Here is a 25,525-nt window from a genome sequence, read left to right as displayed (position 1 = left end):
ACTGCATCCATGACAACTGGGGACAGGGTCTGGAGAGCCTGAGGAGGTCTTGCTAGCTTCTCAACTCCTCGGGCCCACGGGCGTACCTTAAACTCCTGGGGACAATAAGTGCCCTCGGCAGGAAACAGAAGCCATGCTCGATATGAGCCTCCAGCAGGCTCCCAGTTCCTCTCACTTCCACAAACGCTATCTATTTTTACACTACAAAAGTGGCCTGGGTCTCAGCCCACCCTGCCACCACTTCCTGACCTGCCAATATGGAGATCAGAACACCTCCTGTTCCAGGAGTAAACCCCAAAGAGTCTCTCCTTTGCCAAAAGCCAGAGATTTCTGTCCTTGGGGACATGTGGAAGGGAAGAGGAGAAAGGGCAGGGAATGCAACTGAATGAGGCAGAAGCCTCAGACCCAAGAGCGATGCCCAGGCAGATCCTTACCCAGAAGGTGGAAGAGCGCACCACCACGAAATGCCTCTGTGTGTTCGTATGACCGCAGAGCCAGCTCAAGGCCTGATGAATGGAGGAAGGAGCCAGGCTTTGCCAGGGACTCCAGTGCCACCAGGCCAACCTGCCATGTTCCCCGGTGCAGGGAGAAGGAGGCATGCTGATGGAAGGCTTCATTGCGCTGCCACTTAGCCAGCCCTATAGAGCCATTGGCTGTGGTATGCAGGAAGAAGTTGGGTCTGTCAGCTGCCTCCAGGGATACCACATCAGTGTCTGCGGAGCCACAGGAGTTAGGTCAGTATGCAGAGAGAGCAAATTTGGGGGTGCAGCATGCCAGCATGTGCTTTCACGCTCAGTGGTTGAGGATGACAACTTCCTAGGGACAATTGGACCCTACTCTCCTGTCACTGACTCAGCTCATTTGAACTTCTTCCCTGTCCTCAATCTCCTCCTTCCCACTCACCAGTCACCCTCTGGCCATCCTCTCTGTGGATAAAGGCAGGAGGTTACAGAAGGCCTCAGCTGCTGCTGTCTCCTATCCTGTCTCCCCGGTCCTTTTCCACCAGAAAACCTTGCCTGCCCTGGTGCCTGCAAAACTTCTGAAAGCTCAGTATACTCATAATGTGTAATGTTCTCCATCTCTTCCTGTCACAGTAAGCCCCTATACCAGGAGATCCTAAGCTGTCCTGACAGGCAGACTCCACATCTGACTCTAAAGTAGTCTTTTTCTTGCTGATATGTGCCATAGGACTGGAACTCCTGCTGGACAGTGCCCGAGTTTCCTAATGTCTCTGATTCCTGTGCCTAAGACCCGGTGAGAGGGAGAAAGGAGAGAGGAAAGGGGAGAGGAAAAGGGAGGGGAAAAGAGAAGGGGAGATGAGGGGGAAAGAGAGGAAGAAAGCAAGAAGGGGAGAGAAGCCAGAAGAGAAGGGAAAGAGGACACAAAAGGAGAGTAGGTGCTGCCCCTGAGATTCTTTAGAACAAGTCTGGATGGGGTGGGGAAGACCTGTCTGAGTCCTGTCCTTGGCAGTTTGGGGTCACAGAGGTCAAGAAACTAGTCTGAACTAGAAACAGCAAGTGGGGCTGGAGACAGTAAGTGGGGCTGGAGCCCTGTGGGTGGCTGCAGGCTTCACCGTCCCCCACGCCCCTATCAATACTGCCTTTTCTGAGATGGCTGGACAGCAGCCAAAGGGTGGGCCTCACCGTGGGCCTTGGCCTTGTACAGAGCAGCTGTCAGCAGGAAGCTTGAAATGTCCCCTGGCGCCAGATCCTCTGCCCTCACAAGGGCTATGTCACCGTCTACTGCCTTCACGGCCACAAGTGTACCGCCGGCCGCCACACTAGACAGCTGGTAGGGACCCTTACCTAGTGCTGGGGAGAAGAGTCTCTGTCACAAGTGTCACCGCCCAACCCACAGCTCCCACCAATCAGGAGTTCAGGAGAGGCAGGGTGCTGGAGAGGGGCTCTTGATGGCTTCTCGTCCAAGATCACAGTAGCTACAATGGGACAGGAACCCCAGGCTAGCTACAATGGGACAGGAACCCCAGGCTAGCTACAATGGGACAGGAACCCCAGGCTAGCTACAGTGGGACAGGAACCCCAGGCTAGCAGTCCTGACGGGAACAGACCCTCCCTTTGTGCTTAAGCCATTGCGTAGGGAGTCCATGACGGTCACCCCTGAAAGCATAAGCCATTGTCCCAGCAGACATTGTTCCATCAGGGTTACCTTTGGGGAAATACAATACTGGTCTCTGCCCAGCCCATCCTGAGGGAGGACAGTCAGGAGCCCAGAGCTCAAAGCTTGTATCGGTATTTCATGCACAGGTCTTGTTTGTGTTTGGGGGAGGTAGAGTTGTGAGTAGAAGGTGGTAGGTGTGTGTGTGTGTCCCAGACATTTGTGTCAGCTCTATAAATGACCTTCCTGCCTCTACTGTATCCCATAGGTGTCTGGGTCACCTTCCTAGCCACTGTCCCCAGTGGCTTTCCTCACCCCCAAGACAGAGTCTTAAGAGCATAGCTTTAATTCAGGGCTCTTCCATACTGGACCCCTGCTTTGCCCTCCACCCCACAAGGGCTCCTGTCACACTGAAATTCCTTCCTGCTTCACTGAAGGAGACACATACCTGTCCTATCTCATCTCTACCACACGGTCCCACTCCTCCCTCAGAGAAATCCTCCTCCTTCTGTGCCTGAAAGACGCCTACCCAGTCCCTGGAGACCAGCTCATATGTCACCTCCTTAGGGGAGTTCTCCCTGCATCTCTTCACCACACCCTACAAGCCCTAGGAGCAAACACACACCAGTCACAGCTCTGTAGTGTGGATCTGCACTGGGCTCCCCAATTGAATCCTTCATTAGAAAGCAGACAGTGTACTGTGCTGGTAAACAATCAGCAACCAGCTCCCCACAAACAAACAAAAAACAAACAAACAAACAAACCAGTGTGTCACACTGGCTAGTTTCAATGGGGTGGACACCCAAAGCAATGGCCAGTTTTGACAGATGCAGGGTTTGGAGCATGCATATGTGGTGCTCAGGTGCTCGGGTGCTCAGGCGCTCCCATGTACCTCTGCAAGGGTCCTCTTTCCCAGAACCCCATGAGGCCTGGGTCACAGAGAGTGCTGGGAGAAAAAAAATGAGGCAAGGACTGGGTGAGTGGGAGGGAGGGAGGGAAGAAGGGAAGGGAAGAAGGGAGGGAGGAAGGAAAGAAGGGAGGGAGGGAAGGAGGGAGGGAAGGAAAAAAGGAGGGAGGGAAGAAAGGAGGGAGGGAAGGAGGAAGGGAAGGAGGAAGGGAGGGAAAAAAGGAGGGAGGGAAGAAGGGGGAAGGGAAGAAGGGAGGGGGGGGAGGGGAGGGAAAAAAGGAGGGAGGGAAGAAGGGGGAAGGGAAGAAGGGAGGGAGGGAAGAAAGGAGGGAGGGAAGAAAGGGAAGGAGGAAGGGAGGGAGGAAGGAAAGAAGGGAGGGAGGGAAGGAGGGAGGGAAGGAAAAAAGGAGGGAGGGAAGAAAGGAGGGAGGGAAGGAGGAAGGGAAGGAGGAAGGGAGGGAAAAAAGGAGGGAGGGAAGAAGGGGGAAGGGAAGAAGGGAGGGAGGGAAGAAAGGAGGGAGGGAAGAAAGGGAAGGAGGAAGGGAGGGAGGAAGGAAGGAAGGGAGGAAGGGAGGGAGGGAAGAAGGGTGGAGGATGCTTAGAAGCAGCTTGTCCTTTGCCAGCTACTGACACCGCAAATGCCACAGACGAGAGAACTGTGCTGCTGAAATGTCTTGCCTGATGTCACAGGGACACTCTTGTCCCAGGGAATGCAGTTCTCCTCCCAGAGTCATCCCTTTGGGCACTGAGGATCCCAGCCATCAGCAGCCCCTTGAGAACTACCATTTGACAGGACCGGGCTGGTCCAGCCCTCATCTCAGGGATCCCTAGTCTTCTCTCTGTGTCCTTTCCACAGGCCAGAGTTGTTAGGTCTCCAACCAGGGACACATGGCTAGGGAGGTGCCTATTAACATATTAAAGCTGACGCTGGCCGCCAGGTCCTCCCAGCATCCCTTGGTCCCTACCTGTTACAGGGTCCTCCCAGCATCCCTCGGTCCCTACCTGTTACAGGGTCCTCCTGGCTGGCATACCCCACAGCTGCTCTGCCCTATATGATCCAGCCATTTTGGTTACTGGTCCTTTTCTTATCCTTTTGCCTTTTGGCCTCTGCCTCCTGACCTCTTGTCTCCCCTTTCCCTGTTCTTCTTGAATGGCCTGGCTCAGGGCCAGGTTCATTATGGAGTCTGACGTTTCTTGTCTACAGTAAACTTTCTCTTCCACCATATCTAGGAGCAATCATGTTTTTCTTATTTCTTTTTTCATTCAATAGTCTTGCCTGGAAAGATGCTTCTTAAACCCAAATTGACATCAGAATGCTCATGAAGCCTGTGCCCACTTCACAGGCCAGCTCCCGGTGGCTGTTGCTGGGTGGAGACTTGGAATTTGGAAAGGTGAGGGCACAGGATGCCTCCAGGGCACCACCTTGACCCAAGTGGATGAAGCTTGACACTAAGAACTAGTCTGGCAGCCATCTTGCCACAGCCCATACAACCTTTGATCAAATTGATTAAGTGGCTCTAATACTGGACACTAATCTTCCTCAGTCCTTAGTAATGACTTGTATTTTTATATTCATTACTAATCTAGATATTGGTGCATATCTTGGCTCCCTGAACCCTTGGGCATTTGAAGACCCATCTAGGTTTTCAGCAACCATTCTAAGAGAAAGCAGTTTACACCTGCTTTTGACAACACAGGTCTTCAGAGCACTCTGGGTAAATTCTGTGAGCTTGTTGGGCCCAAGGAGGAAGGCTGTGGGCTGAGCCCACTAATACCCATGGGTTTCTGCTGCCTGGTGAATCTATCCTGAATGGTGGAACCCCCAAGAAGGTTCCATCAGAGGAATGCCCTGGACCTCAGAGGAATGCTAGAGCAGATGTGGATACAGTCCTGGACATCCCTGAGCCCTGCACCATCAAACTTTATACCACACAGCCCTTTCCAATCACATATCTCAGCTTCTCCAGGGCCAGCAGCTTGAGGGGAGGTCAGCATTGATGTGGCCCAAGGGCAGGGCCCCTGAGGCTCTACTTGGGGAGAAACTGGCTTACCTTTGTTGAAGAAGTCACAGTCGTATGCTGAAGAAGAAAGAAGAGAAATTTCTCGTGAGCAGGGCACTAGTACCCAGCCTCCTCCTTCATCAAGAACTGGATCTGACCTGTTTCCAAAACTCTAAGATTGAAGGATGGACTTAGAAAAACATATGTCTCTTTTGTTTTGGAGGGTTTTTTGTTTGTTTGTTTGTTTGTTTTTTTGAAATGGGGTTTTTCTGGATAGCTCTGGCTGTACTGGAACTCACTCTGTAGATCAGACTGGCCTGGAGCTCAGAGATCTACCTGCCTCTGCCTCTGGAGTGCTGGGACTAAAGGCGTGCACCACCACCACACAGAGATCCATACACTTAAGAGGAGGAAATTCAGTGGTCCCTCCCTACACCCTACAGCAAAGCCTGGCTTGGAACAGAAGTTAGCAGTGTGATAATGAATGAATGAATGAATGAATTAATTAATTAATTAATTAATTTAGCAGAAGAGTGTGTTCTGTGTGGCCATAAAGGTCAAGATTAGAATGAAGGGGTATGAGTAAGGTGTAGTCCACACTCATAGCACAGATAGGTAGAGTGCTTGCCTAGCACATACAAGATCCTGGGTTTGGTCTCCAGCACTGCATTTTTATTGTGTGGTGGTACATATCTGTAATCCTAGCACTTAGGGGCTGGAGGCAGAAATATCAAGTTCAGGTTCATCCTTGGCAATACAGGGAGTTTGAGGTAAGCCTGGACTAGAGATCCTGTCTCAAGGACAACAGAACTCAAGCGTAAAAGCTCTGGTTGGATACGGTGCAGAAGAGCCCCCAAAGAACCAATGCAAACGTGAGATAGAAGTTCCTAAGCCTCGGATGGAAGGGGACAAATGGCCTCCAGGACCCCAGGCATCTCCAAAAGTCCCTTTGGCCCCACCAAAGAGCTCTTAGGGGGGAAAAGCACGGAGCCAACGCGCCCTCTAGTGGACAGTCTGCATCTATTCTGTAGCATCTCTTACTGATTCTTCAGTCCACGAAGGAGGAGCTGTGCAGACCTTGTCAGACTATGCCAACCAAGAACAAGCAAGGTTACCGGGAAGCAGCTGGGAGCACCCGAGGTAAAGACTAAAGACGGATTTGCCTCACACATGGGTGTGGTGTGAAGAAAGTCACCAACTCCTCTTCATACCCTAAACTCACAAGCAACACATTTGGCCATGCCCCCTTTCCTTCTTGCAAGGTCATTAAGGATCAGGAGATAAAGTCAGGCATGGTGTACATGCTTTTAATCCCATCACTCAGGAAGCAGAGACAGGAGGATCCCTGTGGATTGGGGCCCATCCTGTTCTACATAATAAGCTCCAGGCTAAATAGAAAGACCTCAAAAAATAAAAACAGAGTGAGGAGCTAGCTTTCATGAGGCTACGGACAAACATTTGTTTGTCCTCCGTGTGGACACGGAGTGTTGAACCATACGACTCTAAGGGTATGGGTGTATGACTCCATTGGGTGCTCGCATAAGGAGCAAGTTCAACCCAGTGCCGGGGACACAGAGGCAAATGGATCTCTGGGGCCAACCAGCCTAATGACGCCGGATCAATGCAAAAACATTTTTGTAAAAGACATCTGTCCTCTATCTGTCCAACCTTAGAAATACATTACTTGTACTTGATCTGAACACCACTCATTTTAATGTGTTAGCAAAGGACTTTTCCTACTTATTTAGTGGTGTGTGTGTGTGTGTGTGTGTGTGTAAGTGAGAGAGAGAGAGAGAGAGAGAGAGAGAGAGAGAGAGAGAGAGGATGTATGTACCATGACATACATGTGGATGTGGAGGTCAGAGATCAACTCCTTCCATCATGTGGGTCCTGGGGACAATCAGGTTGTCAGGTTTGGAAGCAAGCTCCTTTACCTGTTGAGCCATCCCACTGGCCCAGGAGTGTTGATTTTAAAATATCTTATGTAATATTTCTCACACTTACCCTCCCTTGCCTCAATGTCTCATAAGCTCATAGCTCAGTGTGGGACATGTATTCCCATTAGGATATCTTAGTATTCACTAAAATCCTTATTAATTTTGGGAGAAATTGTTTTTGTTTTGTTTAGGCCAATATCTAATTCTGCTTTAATGTGACATTCTAAACACATCAAAATGAATACAAAAGCTTCATAATAAACACATATCAAAACATTAAAATCATCAGTAATGGAGTCCCACTGAGCCATCCTGAAACTTAGACAAGGGGGAAACTGATAATAAAGACCTTTTGTTTTGTTTATCTCTGTGTAGCCCTGGCTGTCCTGCAACTCACTCTATAGACCAGGCTTGCCTAGAACTCAGAGATCCTCCTGTGTCTGCCTCCTGAGAGCTGGGATTAAAGGCATGTGCTGCCAGCATCCTTGATATTTGTTCACTAACAGTATTTTTACAGCAATTTTTAAAGATACTGCATTAAAATACTATTGAGTTGGATCCCTGGGGTTTCTGGCATCCCTGTAAGTGCACAGCCCTGCCAAGTGCTTCAGCCTTGTCCCGGTTATTACACAAGACAGCACACATGTAGCATCTCATGGTAGGTCCTCCAGAAACTTGTATATCCCTCTCCATCCTGAAGGGTGCTTATCAGAGGCAAAGAGAGAGGAGATCCCACCAGCATCCAGCATCTATGCTGAAGGGTGTCAGGGGGAGCAGGCAGGGAAAAAAGGAGGCCAAGGGAGAATGTTCCTCCACCTTCTCCATGAGGTTCCCCTGCCTGGAGCTAACGCCCCTAATAACAGTGTTGCACAGCACCAAGCCAGACTGTGAGCTTTGCATCACTGAATGTTCTCAGCATCTTCGAGGTGGGGACTTAGCTTTACTCCTGTGCTATGCAGAAGGGAACGAACCCAGGTCCCAGACTAGCAGAACTGGCATCTGGACCAGATCGTCTTCCCTTGTTGAACTTAGGGACTATCCTATGGGATATCGGAATCTAAGAGAAATGACCAATAAATTTAACCTTCTCCGCATGTCATTTCCCCCTTTACTTATTCTTTGTCTTATAATATACATTTATACTCCCAATAGTATATGCATATGTTTGTGTATGTGTGTGTGTGTGCGTGTAAATGTGTGTGTGAGCATGTATGTACACTCATGCATACACATAGAATATTTTCACCTCACAGAGGCATCCACAGACCCTGTTCTGAGTAAGCAGGACCTCTCCACAGCTTAGCTGATGAAGGGCTTCTATGTTTCTTATCCAGTTTGAGCTTTTAGTAAGCCTGTTGATTCCTAGTTTTCAGATGATTAAAAACTGAGCCTCAGAGAAGTTTGGCAGCTTGTTTGAGGTCACACAGCATGCAAAGCCAGTTTGGAGTCCAGGGTTTGTGACTGATTCTCTTAACAATGAAGTTAAGGACACAGGTCTGCACCAGCTTCTTCAGGGGTGAGCTCCAGTAACCCTAGGGCATGGCATGTATCTCTCTCTCTCTCTGTCTCTCTGTCTCTCTGTCTCTCTGTCTCTCTGTCTCTCTCTCTCTCTGTCTCTCTGTCTCTCTCTCTCTCTCTGTCACAGGCTCACCAATTGCAACACAGGAATATACATCATGGGGATTGTGTGCATCCTACTGGGTCCCCTGGGGCAGTCTGGAACACTCACGGCAGAGGCGGGGGGTCCGCCAGTCAATGACCACCCCGTGTTGGCAACACTGATGGGCATAGGCAGCCACACTGGCACAGAAGCACTCACAGTCACCACCCCGGCTGCAGCCACATGTGTCCGTCAGGCAGTTTGAGTAAAACCAAGTGACATCAACCTAGGAAGGTCAGAGGATTCTGAATGTCAAGTCTGTATCTTCTCTTGTGATAGCACAGCATAGAGATGCTCACTGTTAGAGCGAGCTGTCTTCATGGGATGAGGGATATGGGGAGAGGCAGCCAGTTTGGAAAGCACTGGCAGAGACCCACTTCATGAAGCTCATCCTGAGCCCAGGACGTTGAACCCAGGAAACTAGGGAACCACTAAAGATCAGAAGGTAGGACCCACCTAGCCAGGCTGGAGACACAAAGGCTAGTCTACAATGGTCTTTGAAGCCCTGGAGGAGCCATGTGGAGCTGAGCCCCAGTTCCTATCTCTATGGAGGGCATGGAAAAGGCAGAGGTGCAGCAAGGAGTCTGTGCCTACTCTGCAGAAGAACTTTCTCACAAACAGGGAAAGCCAGGCCCTGCTGCAATTGCAGAGAGCACAGAGGTGTGGCTGGCTGTCCCTGGGCATCAGGGACTCAGGGAAGGCTCATCTGAGCATAGCAGAGGCAGGAGAAGGTCAGAGAAGAGATGGGTCTCCCCTCTTGTAAGAAAGAGTCCTGGGAAGGGTGGATGGACTGAAGGTGGCCCCACTTAACACAAGGGAGGTACTCACCACTGGGTGGCATGTCTCAAACACCTCACTGAGCAGAATGCCACACTCCTTCCTGGCAAATGGTTCTCGGAGAGGATTCAGGACACAAGTGTCCCTGGGATCAGGGTTATCTGGGCACTGAAGGATAAAGGAAGGGCTGTGCCTATGGCACTGAGCACAGAGGATCTCCCTATCCCTCAAGTGCCTGTGCCACAGAGAGGCCCTGAAGCTGCCCACTTGATACCCGTGTCCTTGTTTAATCCCCTCCCCCGGAGAATGAGAGGAGCCTCCAACTTGCTTCCAACCAAGAGAACACACCAAAGGATCTGGGGACACACCAAGTTATGAGTCTGTGATCATGTGATTGTGTCAGATAAGGTTTCAGAGCCCTCTCTAGAGTCTCCCCCTCACTGCCTGTGTATGAGGAAGTGGGGAGCCATGTTGGGAACTGTTGCAGGATATTTGATCACACTGTGAACTCCAAGATTGTGTTACTTACTGGAAAAAATAAAAACTGTTTCTAGTTGTGGTGTGGCTCTGCTCTAGCACATACCTTTAATCCACAAGCCTTCTGCTTATTGTAAACAGGATTAAGTAAAGTCAACAATAGGTCAAGAGACAGAGCAAGCAACCAGTTGACGGGGAGTGAACATAGGGGGGAAAAGACCATAGAGTACGAGGGAGTCAGGAGGACAGATAGAGAGGTGCACAGGAGGTAGAAGGGAGGGACACTCAGTTTGAAGGGTTTTTGAAAAGATGTGGAGAAGGAGAACTTTCTTTCAAGATGTTGGCTGAGGAGTAAGGTCAGCTGTGTGCTTTCTCTACCTGTCCGAGCTAGCATCTGGCTCCTGACTCTTTTTTGGTAAAACTCTAATGCTTGAGATTTTGTTAAAAACATCAGGGAACCCCATGTGACAGGAACTAGGGGTGGCGTCTGAGAGCTGAGGGTGGTTTCTGGTTGACAGCTACTGAAAGCCAAAGGTCTCCAGGCCTACAGATCCAGGAATGGAAATTACAGTTATCCAAGTATGGATGCTCTGAGTGAGGTCCCTGCCCTGGCTGTCCAGTTTGTCTGCAGCCTGTGGGGCACAGAGTTGAGACCCCAGCCTCATGCTGTGATCCCAACCAGCAAGAACTGAGATGAGACACCTGTTGCTTAGTGTTGTTGTATTGAACGCCACTGTTACACAGCAAAGGATGGTTAACGCAGACTTCCCCAGAGCTGGTCCTCCTTCTCCAGGCCTATATTTTTATGCACTGCCTACCCAGCATGCCAGAAGATATCAGCAATGAAGACTGTGGATCAGTGTTGGGGATATCACAAATATAAGATCAGGCTTTTCTAAATCAAGAGTAGATGCCACGCTCAACTGCTCTGCCTCACCCCCGTCTCCATCCATCTTCCCACAAAAACTAAGATCCTCCCAGTGCAAACAAGCCACATATGAAAAAGTCTTATCACCATTCTCCATTGCTGCACCCAAGGCAGACAGAATTAATCAATCACACTTCGCAGGCAGCCTCTTGGGACTGGTGAGGGTTTTCTCCTGGCATAGCTGCCTTACTTCCAACAGAAGACTAACATCGCCCAGCAAACCCAAGGATAAGTCAAGAACCCGAGTCTCCTGCTCTCAGTTCAGAGCTGTTTCCATGGCAACTCACAGTTTGGCAGTGCCAGGCATCTCCCAACCCTCATGGATACCTCTATGCTTCTGCTTATCTTCTCTATCTCAGAGGCCATGTCTTTGGTACATTCAGTCATCTGTCTAAGCATGGCTGATCTGCTAAATTCCACCCCTCGGTCTCACCTTCTCCATGAAGTGGTGATGTTGGGGAGGGTGGATAAGCCTGGTAGACTTCAACAAGTCCCACCTTCCAAACCAGGTGGTCATCTTGCCTAGGATAGGAACTCTACCTCTTTCCAAATACTTTACTAGTTCCCTGAGTTTGGTCAAGGGCAGGGTGGGCTGCTTGCCTTGTAGGTCAGGGATAGAATCTTAGACTAGGGATGCCAGTCAGAGGCAGGGGGCATTCCCAGGAAGAGCCTAGCACCAATGTGGTTCTTCCCTGGCTTGGTCCAGGATTTGTATGGCCCATCAAAGAGAGTGAGGGGGGTCCCAGCCACTCTGGAAGGCCTTACCTCTACCGCAGCCCAACTGCTGCCAAACTCCTGGGGGTTTGTTAACTCCAGGTTCTCTGGAGTCCGCATCTCATTGATAGTTTTCAGGTCAAAGTTCCCACAGAGTCCCACCAACTGACCCTGAGAGGAGAGAGAGTCGCCATGTTGGCTGATAGTTTAGTAGGGCTGAAATGAAGCACTAAGATCCAGAGGCAACTGCCGGGAGCATGTTAAAGTGGGATAGGGCAAAGCCAGAGAAAGATGCCAGAACAGAGTGGGAACCAGTGGACAGGACAGGGTTGTGCTCCTCCAAGGCCCTCAGAGAAGGACATCTCAGCCAAGGACAGCAGCAGCTTTCCTCAGCCCAGGGCAATGGTAGAGGCGGTAACGTTCAGGTCTCATGACTACCTGCCACTGAGGGCCTGCCTGGACATGCACAGTGGTTCTCTGGTCCCACAGGAGGGTGATGTGTTCCCTTGGGAAATGCACTAGCGTGAAGAAGCCTGCTCTCCAGATGTGGACAGCCTGGTTCTCATCCAGGAAGCTCTCAGGACTCTACAGAGATAGAATTAGTCAGTCCTGAAACCCAAGTATCCCTCAATACCAAGTCTACCAGAAGTAGCCATGAATCACTGCCCCACCCAAGGACCTCACCAACATCTCTCCCTCCCCCCCATGATGACCTCTGTTCCCACCCTTTGTAAAGAATCTAGTCAGAGCTTCTGCCTCAGTGGTACTCCTGATCCCAACCCTCCCCCACCCCATCACCACCAATCTGTACACCATCCGTACAACCCTCCCCAGTGCAGGTCCTTACGGGATCGCCTGAGTCGTCATCAAAGATGACGAGTGAGCTGCCGACATTGATGGAGATGGACTTCCTACAGATGGTGCCGGAGCTGTAGCAGTTCACATCTTCCACCATAACTGAGAAGCTGAGCTCAGAAGTACTCTGAGGAGAAGAAAAGAAGCCAGTACAACAGGGAGAGGAGACATCCTGTGAAGAGCACAGAAGAGAAGGGGTGTGGACTCTGAAAGGCCTTTCTACCCATTGATTTTTGTAAGTGTTGGTGTGTGTGTGTGTGTGTGTGTGTGCGCACGCGTGCGCGCGAATAACTTGTGCAGCTGTGCACAGATATGTCTGCACATGCAATGTGGAAGCCAGGGAACAACCTTGGGTGTCATGGCTGGATTCGATCTACCTTGATAGTGAAGCATAATCTCTCACTGGCCTGGAACTCACTAAGTTGGCTAGGCTGGTCCAGGGAGCCCCAGGGATATGCTTGTCTCTGCATCCACAGCCCTGAGACTACATGTTCAGCCCAGCTTTTATGTGGCTTCTGACGATGGTCTTAGGCTTGCAAAGCAATAGCTTATTGTCCAAGCAACCTCCCCGGCCCTGAACACAGTTCTCATCAATTGTGTGGCTTTGGGCAGCTTGCTGTAGTTCTCTGATGCTTGGTGTCATTTTCTGGCTACCTAGTGTAGTGTTTACCAGGTGATGACTCTCCCCAGAGAATTTGAGGGATGAATGAGTGAGGGAGTTGATGTGACAGGGATGGAGAGGAGACACGGTCTTACATACTGTATAAGCTGTCTGTCTTGCATACTGTATAAACTGTCTTGCGTACTATATATGCTATCTTACATTCTGTATAAGCTGTCTGTCTTACATACTGTATTTGCTGTCTGTCTTACATACTGTGTAAGCTGTCTGTCTTACATACTGTATTTGCTGTCTGTCTTACATACTGTGTAAGCTGTCTGTCTTACACACTGTATTTGCTGTCTGTCTTACATACTGTGTAAGCTGTCTGTCTTACATACTGTATATACTGTCTTACATATTGTATAAGCGGTATATGCTGAAGCTTGTGCATATCGAGTAACATTTTAAATGTATACCACTTTGCTTCAGTAATTCCACTCCTAAGAACTAGAGATGTAGCCACGCAAGTCTTGCAACAGCACTGAAGTACTGCAACCAAGCTAAACCTCGTCCATCCCCACAGGCACAGTACTCTGTGTAGAGCACTCCAACCAGCATTAAAGATAACACAGCACAGGTGGGGTGATGGTGCACACCTTTAATCCAGCACTTGGGAGGCAGAGACAGGTGTATCTCTGTGAGTTTGAGGTCAACCTGGTCTACAGAGCAAATTCCAGGATAGCCAGAGCCACACAGAGAAACTTTGTCTCAAAACAAAACAGAACAAAACAAAAAACCAAACCAAATAAACAACAACAACAAAAACATAGCATGTACTGACAGTGGGTAATAATACCCAAGGCACACTATAAAATGGGAAGAGAAAACTGTGTAGTCTTATTCATATAACGTGTGTGTGTGTCTGTCTGTGTGTGTGTGTGCGTGTGTGTGTGAGAGAGAGAGAGAGAGAAAGAGAGAGAGAGAGAGAATCTCAAAACTAATTAAAATTAGTTTAAAAATATGGATACTATGGTTCATGTCTGTACTGTACTCCCTCTGCTCAAGAGGCTGTTATGGAGCTCACTCAAACCTGAGAGTCTGGATTCATCTTGGGCAACATGGCAAGACTTTCATCTCAAACTACATAGACAAATAACAAAACTGAAACCAAACGGCACCAGCTCGATAGTATGTATGTTGTGGAGTTATTTAAATGATGTGAAAGACTCCACACAATGTTCATCCACAGTCAAGACCATGTGAGGTCCCACTTTGCCAGCATGTGTGAGCTCTGACCACAAACGCCAATAATAAATACGTGTGTGCATGTTTGACTCTGCCATTATGGTGATTGCCAACACTTAGGATGAAATCGATGTGCGTACAGAAATCAGTGTCTCCAGGAGTCTCTGCTCCTGCCCCCAACCCTGCTGGCATGACCTCTCCTTGCAATCACTATGCCGCCATAGCCTCTTCCTCTATGTGAACAGACTCTCCTGCAGCATACCGCTTTCCTACTCCTATTTCCTGGTTCTACAGACTGCCTAGCTGTGTCACCTCAAGCAAGTTCCCTAACTTCCCCAAGCTAGCAGTAACACATCTCTTCTGTGAGGACAACCATCCCAATCTGTCCACTGCTATGAAAATTAAGTGGGAGAATCCACAAAGCTGCAATGACGTGAACTCTCCCTCACAAACAGAAAAGACCATCAGGACGAGTGGGGCAAGGCTGTGATAGGATACACAGAAAATATGGTTTCCTTCACCCTGACTGACTCCTCTGGAAGCTGTCTCCAGAAGCTGCACTTCAGGGCTTAGACCTCCCCCACACACACTATGCATCATCCCAGAGTCCAGATCATCTACACATCTGACAGGTCCTGGTCCCTGGTCTCTGGGTGCCCATAGAGCCTGCTGGGTAAACACACCCAGTAACTCACCTTGATCAGGTGCACTTTGCATGCCCCTACAAAGTCAAATGGAAGCCCGTCAAACGTACGGTAGTGTCGGTCCCCGTAGGTGGTGCAGGTGGAGGCACAGGGATACAGGGTGCACTGGAACGAGCCCTGATGACACACACTAAAACATACACACACAGAGACAGCTCACAGAACACATTTTACTCCATACTGGAATGCTCTTGAGGAAGCCTTTGCCTGCTGAATGCACACAATGTGTGCACCAAAAAGGACTTCAGAAAACATAGCAGCCTCCAACTGAAGCCAGTGAGGCAGATTGATTGCTCCTTCTATTACTCACTCATTTTTTCATTCATTCATTCATTAATTCATTCATTCATTCATTCAACAGAACATCAGTGGTGAACACTTGTCAGGCATTCTTCCAAGAATTTGAGAAATATTAGTGAACAAAACAGAAGAAAAGCCCTTTGGCTTAGTGGAGCATATATCCTAGAGAAGAAATAGGCACCCTGGCTGTCTTAGCAGGCAGGCAGGGGGCGGGGTTGGGGTATGGAAGGAAATAGGGTATGCTTAACAATGTGCTCACAGTTTTAAATCAGGGCATCAGAGACACAGGAGCAAAGACTTCAAAGAGCTGAGATAGTGATATGGACATTTGGAAGAAATGCATTGTGGGAAAAGGGTGCAGTCTACAATGACCTTGAGGAATACTCAGGTGATAAACAGCCAAGATGGACAGCCCAAGGACAAGAGGGCAGAAGAGGTCTGGGAGGCAGTGGAGAGCTGTGTGGTGGTATAAGACCGAGGCCATGTGAGGGTGTAGCTTCTTCCTAGGAATGAGAGAAGAAGACTCTGGAGGACAGAGGCAGGGATGGCTCCACGTTACTAGTACTGGCCAGAGGGAGGAAAAGGCCACCTGGGAGATGACTGCCATGAATTAGAGACAAGAGGACAGGGGCTCAGGACAGACTCACAACAGCTGAAAGGTGAACACACAGTCACATTAGAAGTATATTTAAAGGACAGAACCAAAAGATTCAAAGACGTTACTCTGATGGTTCAAACCAACTAGACTCAGGAACTTAACCAACCAATCATCTCTGGCTACCAGCCATGAGATCCTGCACTGGAGCACACCTACACGGGGCTCTGAGTCCTGGCATTCTACCCTGGGACTTCCTAAGTCAGACAGACAGCATTCTGATGTTACACACACATACTGGCGTGTACAAAAACAGTCTGGGAGTTCACCCTTGACAGTGATCATACTATTGATATGGGAAGACATCCTCTTAGCTGAAAACTGGAGCATTTTCCACTATATATAAGACAGGAACTGGGGCCAGGTGTCAATAGTCTGATGACTCTCTAAAGTAACCTCTCTGAGAGTCTCTGCTAGGCTCCTGGGCCCCAGCCTGTCACCATTGAAACCAATTTGGATTCTAATGTGAGTTCATACTTCTGCATATGTGTGCTAATATTACTGAGTGAACAATGTAGAAATACACTCACATGCACACTCATTTTTTAATATGAGCATTTCTGTATTCATAGGCAAACCACAAATCACATATTACACATCTTCATTCAAGTGAACACAAACGCACATACATTTAAGGCACAGTCACTCACGTTGCACATGTATGTACTAAATAGATGCACATGCACATGAATAAACACACTATTATGTGTATGTAAGTCCTTACTGCTATATTACTGAATTTATTCAACTCCATGGCACCTGCCTTTCTATGTATGTCCATTCACATGCATATATATGTATATACACATATATACATATATGTGTATACATACCATCTGTGTACTCACATGCATATATATAATGCTCATCTAAATATCCACATGGTTACAAATATCCAAGTGTGTATGCTCATAGGCATGTCTGACCATTCATGTAAATAGTAACAAGCATTCTAGTATTATTTCATATACATATACATACACACATACATATATACATATATATACGTATACATATATGCATACATATATATATATATATATATTTGTGTGTATGTACAAACTCTATCAAAAGTCAATATGAACTTGGTAAAGGAAATACCATATTCTTTGGGAAAAATCATATCCTTTCTAGCAAAAAAATTGAAACCAGCTCAGGGACTTACCAGGTATGGCAGGAAGAGACTATCTGGTCCCCAGGGAAATACTCCTTCCCCTTCCAGGTACATGGACATTCTTCTGGTGGGAAGCATGCATCCCCATGTCTGAGCAGGCTGGAGGGACACAGCAAGCCAGTGGTCAAAAGAGCACTCCTAGATTTGTCACAATGTAGGAAGGCCCAGTCCACTGTAGGTAGCACCATCCTTAGGCAGGTAGGCCTGGGCTGTATAAGAACACTAGCTTTACATGAGCTAGAGAGAAAGCCAGTTAGCAGCATTCCTTCATGATTCTGCTTCAATAACCACTTGAGTTCCTGTCCTGACTTCCCTCAGTGATAAACTCTGACCTGGAAGTATAGTCCAAATAAACCCTTTCCTCTCTCAAGTTGCTTTTGGTCAGGGTGCTTTATCACAACAACAGAAAGCAAACTAGGATAGATACTGATGTCCTCAACCCTTATAGCAGCCCCAGGGTCCTTTGGAGCAATGCCCAGCACTGTGGATTCTTAGACAAATTTAGAGACATGGTGACCAGGGAGTGCGGAAGTAACTAACTGTGGGCCCAGTGGGTGCTGGAGAGGAGTTGTTGATGGTATTGGAGCATCTTTGAGAGCCTTTTCTCATCAAGAGGACTTTTCAGGATGGTAGAACTGCCTCCCTTGTCTTAATCCGCCTTTCATGAGCCCCCTGGGAATACAGGTGGATTCCCCATGGGGTGTTCTGTATACACCCACCAAGCATTCTGAACAGACCCAAACCCAGAATGAGGACCCAGTCCATACCAGAATCTCTGTGTGGTCACATTCTGGATAGTGAAAGACCCTGGCTTCTGACTGAAGAGACATTCTTGACCTCAGGCTGAGAGGCAGCCTTGTGCAAATAGGACAGTATTTCGAGAGGCCTTCAGTGACACACTTCAAGGTCTGAGGCCTGGGTGGCTGTAGGTAAGGCAAGAATCCTATGCAGGCAACTGCCTTGGCTGAGGATGGGACAAGCATATTCTCCACACTGTGTTCCCTGCCACTCTGGGCAAGGAGCAGAGCTTGCAATAAAGGAGACTTGGTCTGAGCCTGGTTCCTTCAGCAGGCTATTCCCCTTCCTCTGGCCCTGGCCTGTTTTTTCTTCTGTGGAATGAGTAAGCTCATCCCTGCTTTGAGACTGACAGAGGTAACATCAGTGCCTTAAACACTGTAAAGCTCCATCAGGCTGTGTCCACCCACTGTAGAAGCTCTGACCCCCATTTCAGAGCCAGGGCTCCCAAGTGACCACTAATCTCAGCACAGACTGAAGGGCGCAACCCCATGCTGCCAAGTCATGGGATGGAGGGGGCTCTGGGGACCTCCTTTGACCCAGACTTGAGAATGACACTGGCAGAGCTGAGCACTGGTGCCTGTGCTCAGAGCACAGCCACAAGCCCTGCTCCTGTAGCTCCCCACAGCCTCCATGCAACATCTGGACACCCAGGAAGGAGGCTGCTCTTGTGGGTGTGTCTTTCTTTTTGTGTTATTCCAGGGACACTACCCTCCACCCGAGGGCTGTGATCAGGGAGAGCCAGCATGGGTTTTCTTGTGCCTGGTCTTCAATCATGGGGTCCCTTGGGCATTTGGGGCACATGAGACACCTGTCTCCATGCTTCTGCTTTGAAACCTTGTTTAATCCACCTGTCATGATGATAAGCTTTAGGTGCTTGCTGTACAGATGAAACACTGAGTATCAGAAGGGCAGGTACCTTCCTCATCTGAGGTCCCATGGCTCTCAGGAAGCAGAACCCGACAGGCTCCAGTCCAGGCTGAGCTCTCAAGCTCCTGTTCCTTCCCAGGCTCCCCTCAGACATCACAGCCACACTCCATCCCAGGCAGTATGAGGTCATCCCCATCCCCAACCTGAAATCCCTGGATCCGCCACCCTTTAGGCAGGAGAGTTTCTGGTAATGTGAGTACGTACCCCTGGGGACAGGCACAGCCCGACAGGCAGGGGCTATGTGCTGGCATGCTTAGGTTGAGCAGCTGCTGCTCACACGTCCTCTCCCTGCTGAGCTCAAGGTCTGGGTGCAGCTCACTGCAGTTCACGAACACCTGGCCTGCTGGACAGGCAGCAGCTAGAAGAAAGGAGGTTACATGGTACAGGCCTGGGCTGGTGGTGGTGATGTGTGGGCAGCTGGAAGGGATGGAAGCTTCTGGGCATGATGTGGGTTCCCACATCACAGGGAGAAAGTACATGGGTCTCCTTTCACTACAGGACAGCCCCCCCCCCCCAGCAGCACCCAATATAAACAGGACGTCTGTACTCCAGCTGCACCATGCACTCTCCAAACACTTCTCTGTTTCTATTACAAGCACCCTGGCATCTTCCTTCTCTCACTATAGAATGGAGGACTGTTCTGCCATCTAAAGGCAGCCAGAACTGAAAGGAAGAGTCCCAGGATGACCAGGAGAGGGACTCAAAGATGGACAGCTGAGCAGTCTAGAACAGTGACCAGAGGATTTTGAACACGGAGAATCATTCCCTGCTGCATCTGTTTCTCTGACATAAACTGTCCCTATCTTCAGCGAAGTCTACCATGCACAGTTACACTTGTGTGAGTGATTAATGTAGGGAATTCAATAAAAGGCAGTTCAGTTCCATGGCCAGGATAGAATAGAACAGAGAAAGAGCCAGATCTGAAAAGAGGAAGAAATTGAAAGCCAGGAGAAAGCAAAGCAAAGACGCTCTGGAGACAATACAGGAAATGAGGGTAGGAAGGAGGATTCAGGAATATCTATGATGGTTCAGAGCCATGAGGCGTGTTACCCAGGGCTACGCAGATACCTGGTGCAGGTCAGGGTTTGAGCACAGCTGAGCCAGCCTCCAGGCCTGCTCTTAACCCTCTGTACCAACCTGTGTTTCGTTCTCCATGGGCTCTTCTGACAGAGAGGCCTTCTGAAGATGCCCCAACCCTCATGCTCTGCCCACCTCCAGGCACCCCCCGAGTTACTCATCACTGTCTAACCCCTTCCCTATCTGTGCTATGGAGAAGCTCAAAAGTCCAAACTCTCATTCTGTCTCTGCAACCTCATGTCGACCCCTGGGTTGGACAGAACCAGTCTCAGAAGCTATTTGGTAGCTCAGAGGGAAAAATCTAGGACTAGCAATGACAAGCAACTTCTCAGATCCCCAAAGCTCTCCAGCAGGTTGAAACTGGGATAGGGATCCGGGGTGCCACTCTATAAGCTGAGACCTCTGCCAAGAGTTCAGGAACATCAACGCCCATGTCAGGGCAAGCTAGAGTAGGTTCGCCCCATCCTGACCAGCACCCCAGTAATTCACTCTCTTCTCCACACCCACCGACTGGAGTCCCCTCCACCCCTATGCCCCCTCTCAGCCTTGCTTACCTGGGAGTCGGCTGTCACAGCTCATGACCCCATCTTTGCAGTGGCTGCAGAGAGTTGGGGGAGTTATCAGCCTAGCCGGTCATCAGGGGCCCACACAGCACACACTACGCCCTTGGCCCCCTGGGCTTCAGGCACGTCTCTACTGACTACCCCTGCTCCCCACCACCACCCTTTCTTACAGAGTAAGAAAGTAGGAGCTACTTCTCATGTAGCAGTGGATACCCAGGAAGCTCACCAGTGGCCCAGGGAAGGGATGTCACTGTCCCCAGGGGGATAGTCCACTCCTTGGAAATGGCAAGAGCATTGGTTCCTATGGAAACCGAGAAGGATTAGAGCGGACTCGGGAAATGAAGACATCTCAGGCAGCTGCAGACAAGATGGTATGGAGAGAGGTGACAGCAACCCCTGGGATGTGACATGCTTCCAGGGAGCTAGAAAACCCACCTGTCACTGAGGTCAAACACAGGACTCAGTGCCAGGTTGGGGACCATATCGGTCTTCAGACTCACCCATCACCCCCCACCAAAGGCAACCCAGCTCAGCGGTCAGAGCACAAGAGGGCCTAGCTCAGAGCTCGACCTCCTGGCCCCAGTCCATGTCAGAATGGATACGTTCTGGAGTGGCATAAGAGCCATTCAGACACAGCGTCTGCCCTGCCCGCTCACCCGCCCTGACAGGTCCTTCTTCACACTTGGCCCTTCCAGGCACTGTCCCTTGGATTCTTCTCTGGAACCCTGGAATACAGGGTGTCGCTCTGTCTTTTATTCTTACCTGCAGTCACTGGCTATATGTCCTTATCACACAACTCTCATGGCTGATTCCAGAACTGCTGGCCTTAGAGAAGAACAGGCCAGGGCTCAGGGGACCAGGAGGGACCCTGGGAATCATCTTTCCCATAACTCTTCAGCCAATTCCTTGTCTTTCCTACATAACTAGCTGAGGTTTTTATTAAGAGCGTTGGTGGGTACACAGCTGAAATCTACAGGAGCGCCCGGCAGTGTGAGAAGCCTCTGAGTGATTCTCATTTGCCACCTAAAAGGAAGTGACTCCTTTCCCTTCATTACTGGTATACCTCCAAGCAATTAATAGACCATTTCACAGACAGAGAAACTGAGGCTGAGACCCTAAGAGCCTTGCCAGCCATCGAAAAATCATGAAGGTCACTCTTCCCAGTCTATCTCCTGTCACACTGAGCCAGCCTCCTCCAGCAGGGCTACAGGGAAGTTCTCACCTCAGACTCCTTTCCTGCCTCACCTCAGGGCTATTCAGAGGCCACTTCTGCTAAGGGCCTCAGCTTTGCAGCAACCCTGGACTTCTGGCCTCACACTCTGTGAGGCTTTCCAGCCCTACTGACCTCCCCAGCCCCCTAAGGGCATGTTTCAGGGGGTCTGTCTTTCCACTTTCGACTGTGGACTTGGGAAACTACACTCTATTCTGTTCACTATTGGGTTTTCACAGCCTAGAATGTCCTGGGCAGGCTGAGATGTACTCAGATGTTCGTAGAAGAGACCTGAGGAGAGAGGTTCTATAGCTCTGGTTCAGTCTGTTGTGCAGGAAGAAGAGAGAGGCCTGAGAACAGTTTCGGCAGAGGGAGCTACTTGCCTCTCCCATCAGGGCCTTCAATGCAGGTGAGGCTCAGCCCAGCTGTCCAGAGCAGACCCTGGCCTCCCTCCCCACCTCTCCCAGATTCCAGACTGGTCACTCACCTGGGGACACAGAGGTCAGCCTGTGTGTCCAGAAATGTGTCTGGTGGGCAGGTGCAACCTTCCACACACTCCTCCTTGCTGAAGTTGCCACCACCATTAGCCTCGCAGACGTCGGGGCTGGCCAGGTCCTGGCATGTTTGTGCACACAGGGCCACACAAGGGCTGTACTCCTTAGTGGCCTTACAGGACAGCGCTGTAAGGAGAAAGGAGACCGAACTTGGTCTCTCTCCTTCCCACAGCTGTGTGATGTGGGTTTAGCATCTTGACAAGAAAAACTCAGTGAGTTTTTGCCCCATCCCTGGTCACACAGCATCCCAGTGTCAAGGAAGGGTCAAAGATGCTGAACAGCATCCATTACAATCAGCCTGGAAAAGCAGGCGCTGTTCTTAGATATGGGTCCTGGGAAAGAGTGGAGGTCAAGACCCCAGTGGCTCAGTGCCCACCCCACTATGCACACACATGTTCCTCACAGGTGTGTGAACATGCACAGGCCTGCACCCCTCACTGTGAAGATCACAGATTCTCCAGCATTTTTGTCCTAGGGTTCAGGCCTGCCATCTCCTCATCGGGCCACCATCCCATCCCCAGGAGCCTCACACAGCACCCAGGCCTCAAATCCACCGATCCTGCCAGGATCAGCTATTTTCCATCCCAGGGTACTCATCAGAAGCCAGTTAACATGGGCTTATAAACAGCACAGATGCCGAGAGCCCACGATTAGAAGTGATGCTTTGTTGATACAGGAAGTGGATAAGGGATAAGCGAACATTTTTATTTTTAAGGTACTTGAGTCTCTATGAATGACCAGAGTTGGGATCCACAGATTCTGTCCAAACTCCCCTAGAGAAACGAATTCAGAGACCAACAGAGCTTTGTGCAGTGTCACACATGTTAACCTGCCTGGCTGGACTAGAACTCAGAGCCCCTGGCTCTCAGCACAAGTCTTTTTTTCTCAGGGAGTCAGGGCAGTAAGGACTAAGATCCAGGGGGCAGCAGAGGGGCATATACATTAAAGCACCTGTGACCTCAGACTGGCCTCAGAGCCAGTGCTCTTCAGCGTGCCCATCCTTCTGAAGTGTGAAAGCGGCTCTGCCCATGGAGATGGCAGAAAAGAAGGTGAGCTGTGGGCTAAGCTGAACTTGACCAGACTGACAGGACGTGGAGCAATTATGTCCCAAGTGTTAAGCCTAAAGACTGTGCTGGCTAGGGGAGAAGTAGCTTTGAATGGTAGTCAGGCTGGAGGACATAGGACACTGTGTTAGAGCATCCGGGGCTAGGGGACACCTGTGTCTGGAGCCTAGGCTCCCATAGATGCACCAGGGTGGGGCACTCACCACAGGCTGGCAAATGGGCACGGAAGTCAACTGGGAGCCCATGGCGCCGGCACAGTCGCGCATAGTGGGCCAGTGTGGCACACAGGCAGGGCTGCCCGCAGCGGCAAGCATCCCTGCGGCATTGCTCGAAGTAGGGTATTGGGCTCAGATACGCGGAGCAGGGTGCAAAGAGCTCCCCGGTGAGCACGCTGCAGGACTGCAGTGCATAGGAGGCTGGAATGTGAAGATACGGTCAGTAAGCAGGGGTCTGGCCACCTGCTGAGCCAAGACCCAGCCTCCCTTACCCTCCCCTCAGGGTCTGCAGAGGGGTGTGCATATGCCTGTGCATGTGTATGTTGATTTGTGTGCACACATGTATGTGTGTGTACTTCTATGGCTAGTGCATGTATGCACATGAGCGGGTGCATGCACACAGCAGGAATATGAGCAGATGCTTCATGTAATGATTCTACCTCATGCCAGGTAGGGAGATACAGAAATGAACATTGCCGACCAAATGTCAGACCCTCAGGTAGCTAAACTGGTTAGAAGAGACAGTCAGTACACAATTTTGCTAGTCAGATAGAAAAACCATCAATATAGGGCATAGAGAAAGCTAGGGAAAGGCTAGGCAGACTGAGGAAGAGGAAGGTAGGCCACTGCTACTTTAATTCAAGTAGCCAGAATCCTGAGGTAAGAGTGTGGCTGGGGAGGGGGTGCCACATGATTGCAGAGCCTGGGAGGAGGGCAGACCTGCGTGTCAGAACAGCATGGAAGCTTTCATGGTTGGAGCAGATCAGAGGGCAGTGGGCATGGAGGGGGCCTGGTGGAACGCTTGTGGAGATCTGGGATGGGTATCCAGTACTGAGATGAGTATCAGTGACAGTGGTGCAACAGGAAGCTTCCCACCTGCCTGGCCTTCATCCCCTCCTGGCCCCTCCCTGCGGCTTCTCCTTCTGTCACTCCTCAGTGACAGCACCCTCACTTCAGGTTGCCGTCTCATCTCTCTCAAAACAGTTCACCTCTACCCCACCCCCAAGACTCCCCAGGACCCCACTCCTCACCAGCGTGCAGATGCACATCGCAGGGGTCCAGCAAGGAGCCGGGGACCAGCGGGGCGCAGGCAGACAGGGTTTTCCAAGAATTGCCAAACAGTTGCGGGGTGCTCTCAGGGACACCCACCGGAGTCCTGTGGCCACGGCAAAGCTACAGTTGCACACTTGTTCATGTGGACATAGGAGTACACAGAACATCTACCCACACAGGGGACCATTTGTTACATCTAAGCTCACAGCCACAGGGTAGGCGTGAGGACGTACTCTGAGCCACTTCCAGGTGAGCACACACAGTCCTTGCACGCAACAACAGAGAGAAATCTGCATACACTGTGCACACACACACACTGCACAAGTTCATGCCAGACACACCAGTTGTCAAGGTATTCTGTATAGCCACGTTCAACACACACACAATTAAAGATGTGCACATACACAATCATATATAACAAGACCAAAAGGATCCCATTGGGTGTAGGACTGTATGCTTTCAGCAACTACCCTCAACTCTTCGGGTAAAAAAGAACAATTCTTAGAAAGAATACCAGACCTCAGCGATCTATGACCTTCTCCATCTCCCCTCCTGGGATGTAGGGAGGAAATGGATCACACATGGGAAGAGGGGACAGAAAGCTGAGACAAGCATGCTTCCACAACACAACCAGTGTCAACAATCACTAAAACCCAGTGTGAGTGCTACAGAAAAAGGGACACTGTTCTGTGCAGGTAAGCTTCTGCTTGACACCCACCATGACTCCCACCATGACTCCCACCATGACTCCCACCATGATACCACCATATCCACCATGACACCCACCATGACTCCCACCATGACTCCCACCATGACTCCCACCATGACACCTATCATGACATCCACCATGACACCCACCATGACTCCCACCATGACTCCCACCATGACTCCCACCATGATACCACCATATCCACCATGACACCCACCATGACTCCCACCATGACTCCCACCATGACACCTATCATGACATCCACCATGACACCCACCATGACTCCCACCATGATACCACCAT

The 25,525-nt window shown here is 50.0% G+C and overlaps 1 protein-coding gene across 1 annotated transcript in view; it reads right to left on the bottom strand.

The window, feature by feature from the left end:
• Window positions 1-25,525, bottom strand: part of Otog (otogelin) — a 72,253-nt gene that overhangs the window by 26,281 nt on the left and 20,447 nt on the right. Inside the window, exons 18-33 of the mRNA XM_028788915.1 lie at window positions 24,492-24,616; window positions 23,449-23,661; window positions 22,115-22,307; window positions 20,644-20,718; window positions 20,409-20,452; window positions 18,982-19,135; window positions 17,044-17,151; window positions 14,915-15,053; window positions 12,363-12,497; window positions 11,954-12,100; window positions 11,567-11,686; window positions 9,448-9,564; window positions 8,689-8,845; window positions 5,074-5,100; window positions 1,644-1,811; window positions 435-713 (exon numbers count right to left, since the gene is read on the bottom strand). Of these exons, the coding sequence (XP_028644748.1) occupies window positions 435-713; window positions 1,644-1,811; window positions 5,074-5,100; window positions 8,689-8,845; window positions 9,448-9,564; window positions 11,567-11,686; window positions 11,954-12,100; window positions 12,363-12,497; window positions 14,915-15,053; window positions 17,044-17,151; window positions 18,982-19,135; window positions 20,409-20,452; window positions 20,644-20,718; window positions 22,115-22,307; window positions 23,449-23,661; window positions 24,492-24,616 (2,201 nt within the window). The remainder of the gene's footprint in view (window positions 1-434; window positions 714-1,643; window positions 1,812-5,073; window positions 5,101-8,688; window positions 8,846-9,447; window positions 9,565-11,566; window positions 11,687-11,953; window positions 12,101-12,362; window positions 12,498-14,914; window positions 15,054-17,043; window positions 17,152-18,981; window positions 19,136-20,408; window positions 20,453-20,643; window positions 20,719-22,114; window positions 22,308-23,448; window positions 23,662-24,491; window positions 24,617-25,525) is intronic.

This window comes from Grammomys surdaster, unplaced genomic scaffold, assembly GCF_004785775.1.
Source record: "Grammomys surdaster isolate TR1022 unplaced genomic scaffold, NIH_TR_1.0 125769, whole genome shotgun sequence".
Lineage (NCBI taxonomy): Eukaryota > Metazoa > Chordata > Mammalia > Rodentia > Muridae > Grammomys > Grammomys surdaster.
This window is presented reverse-complemented; position numbering and strand designations above follow the sequence as displayed.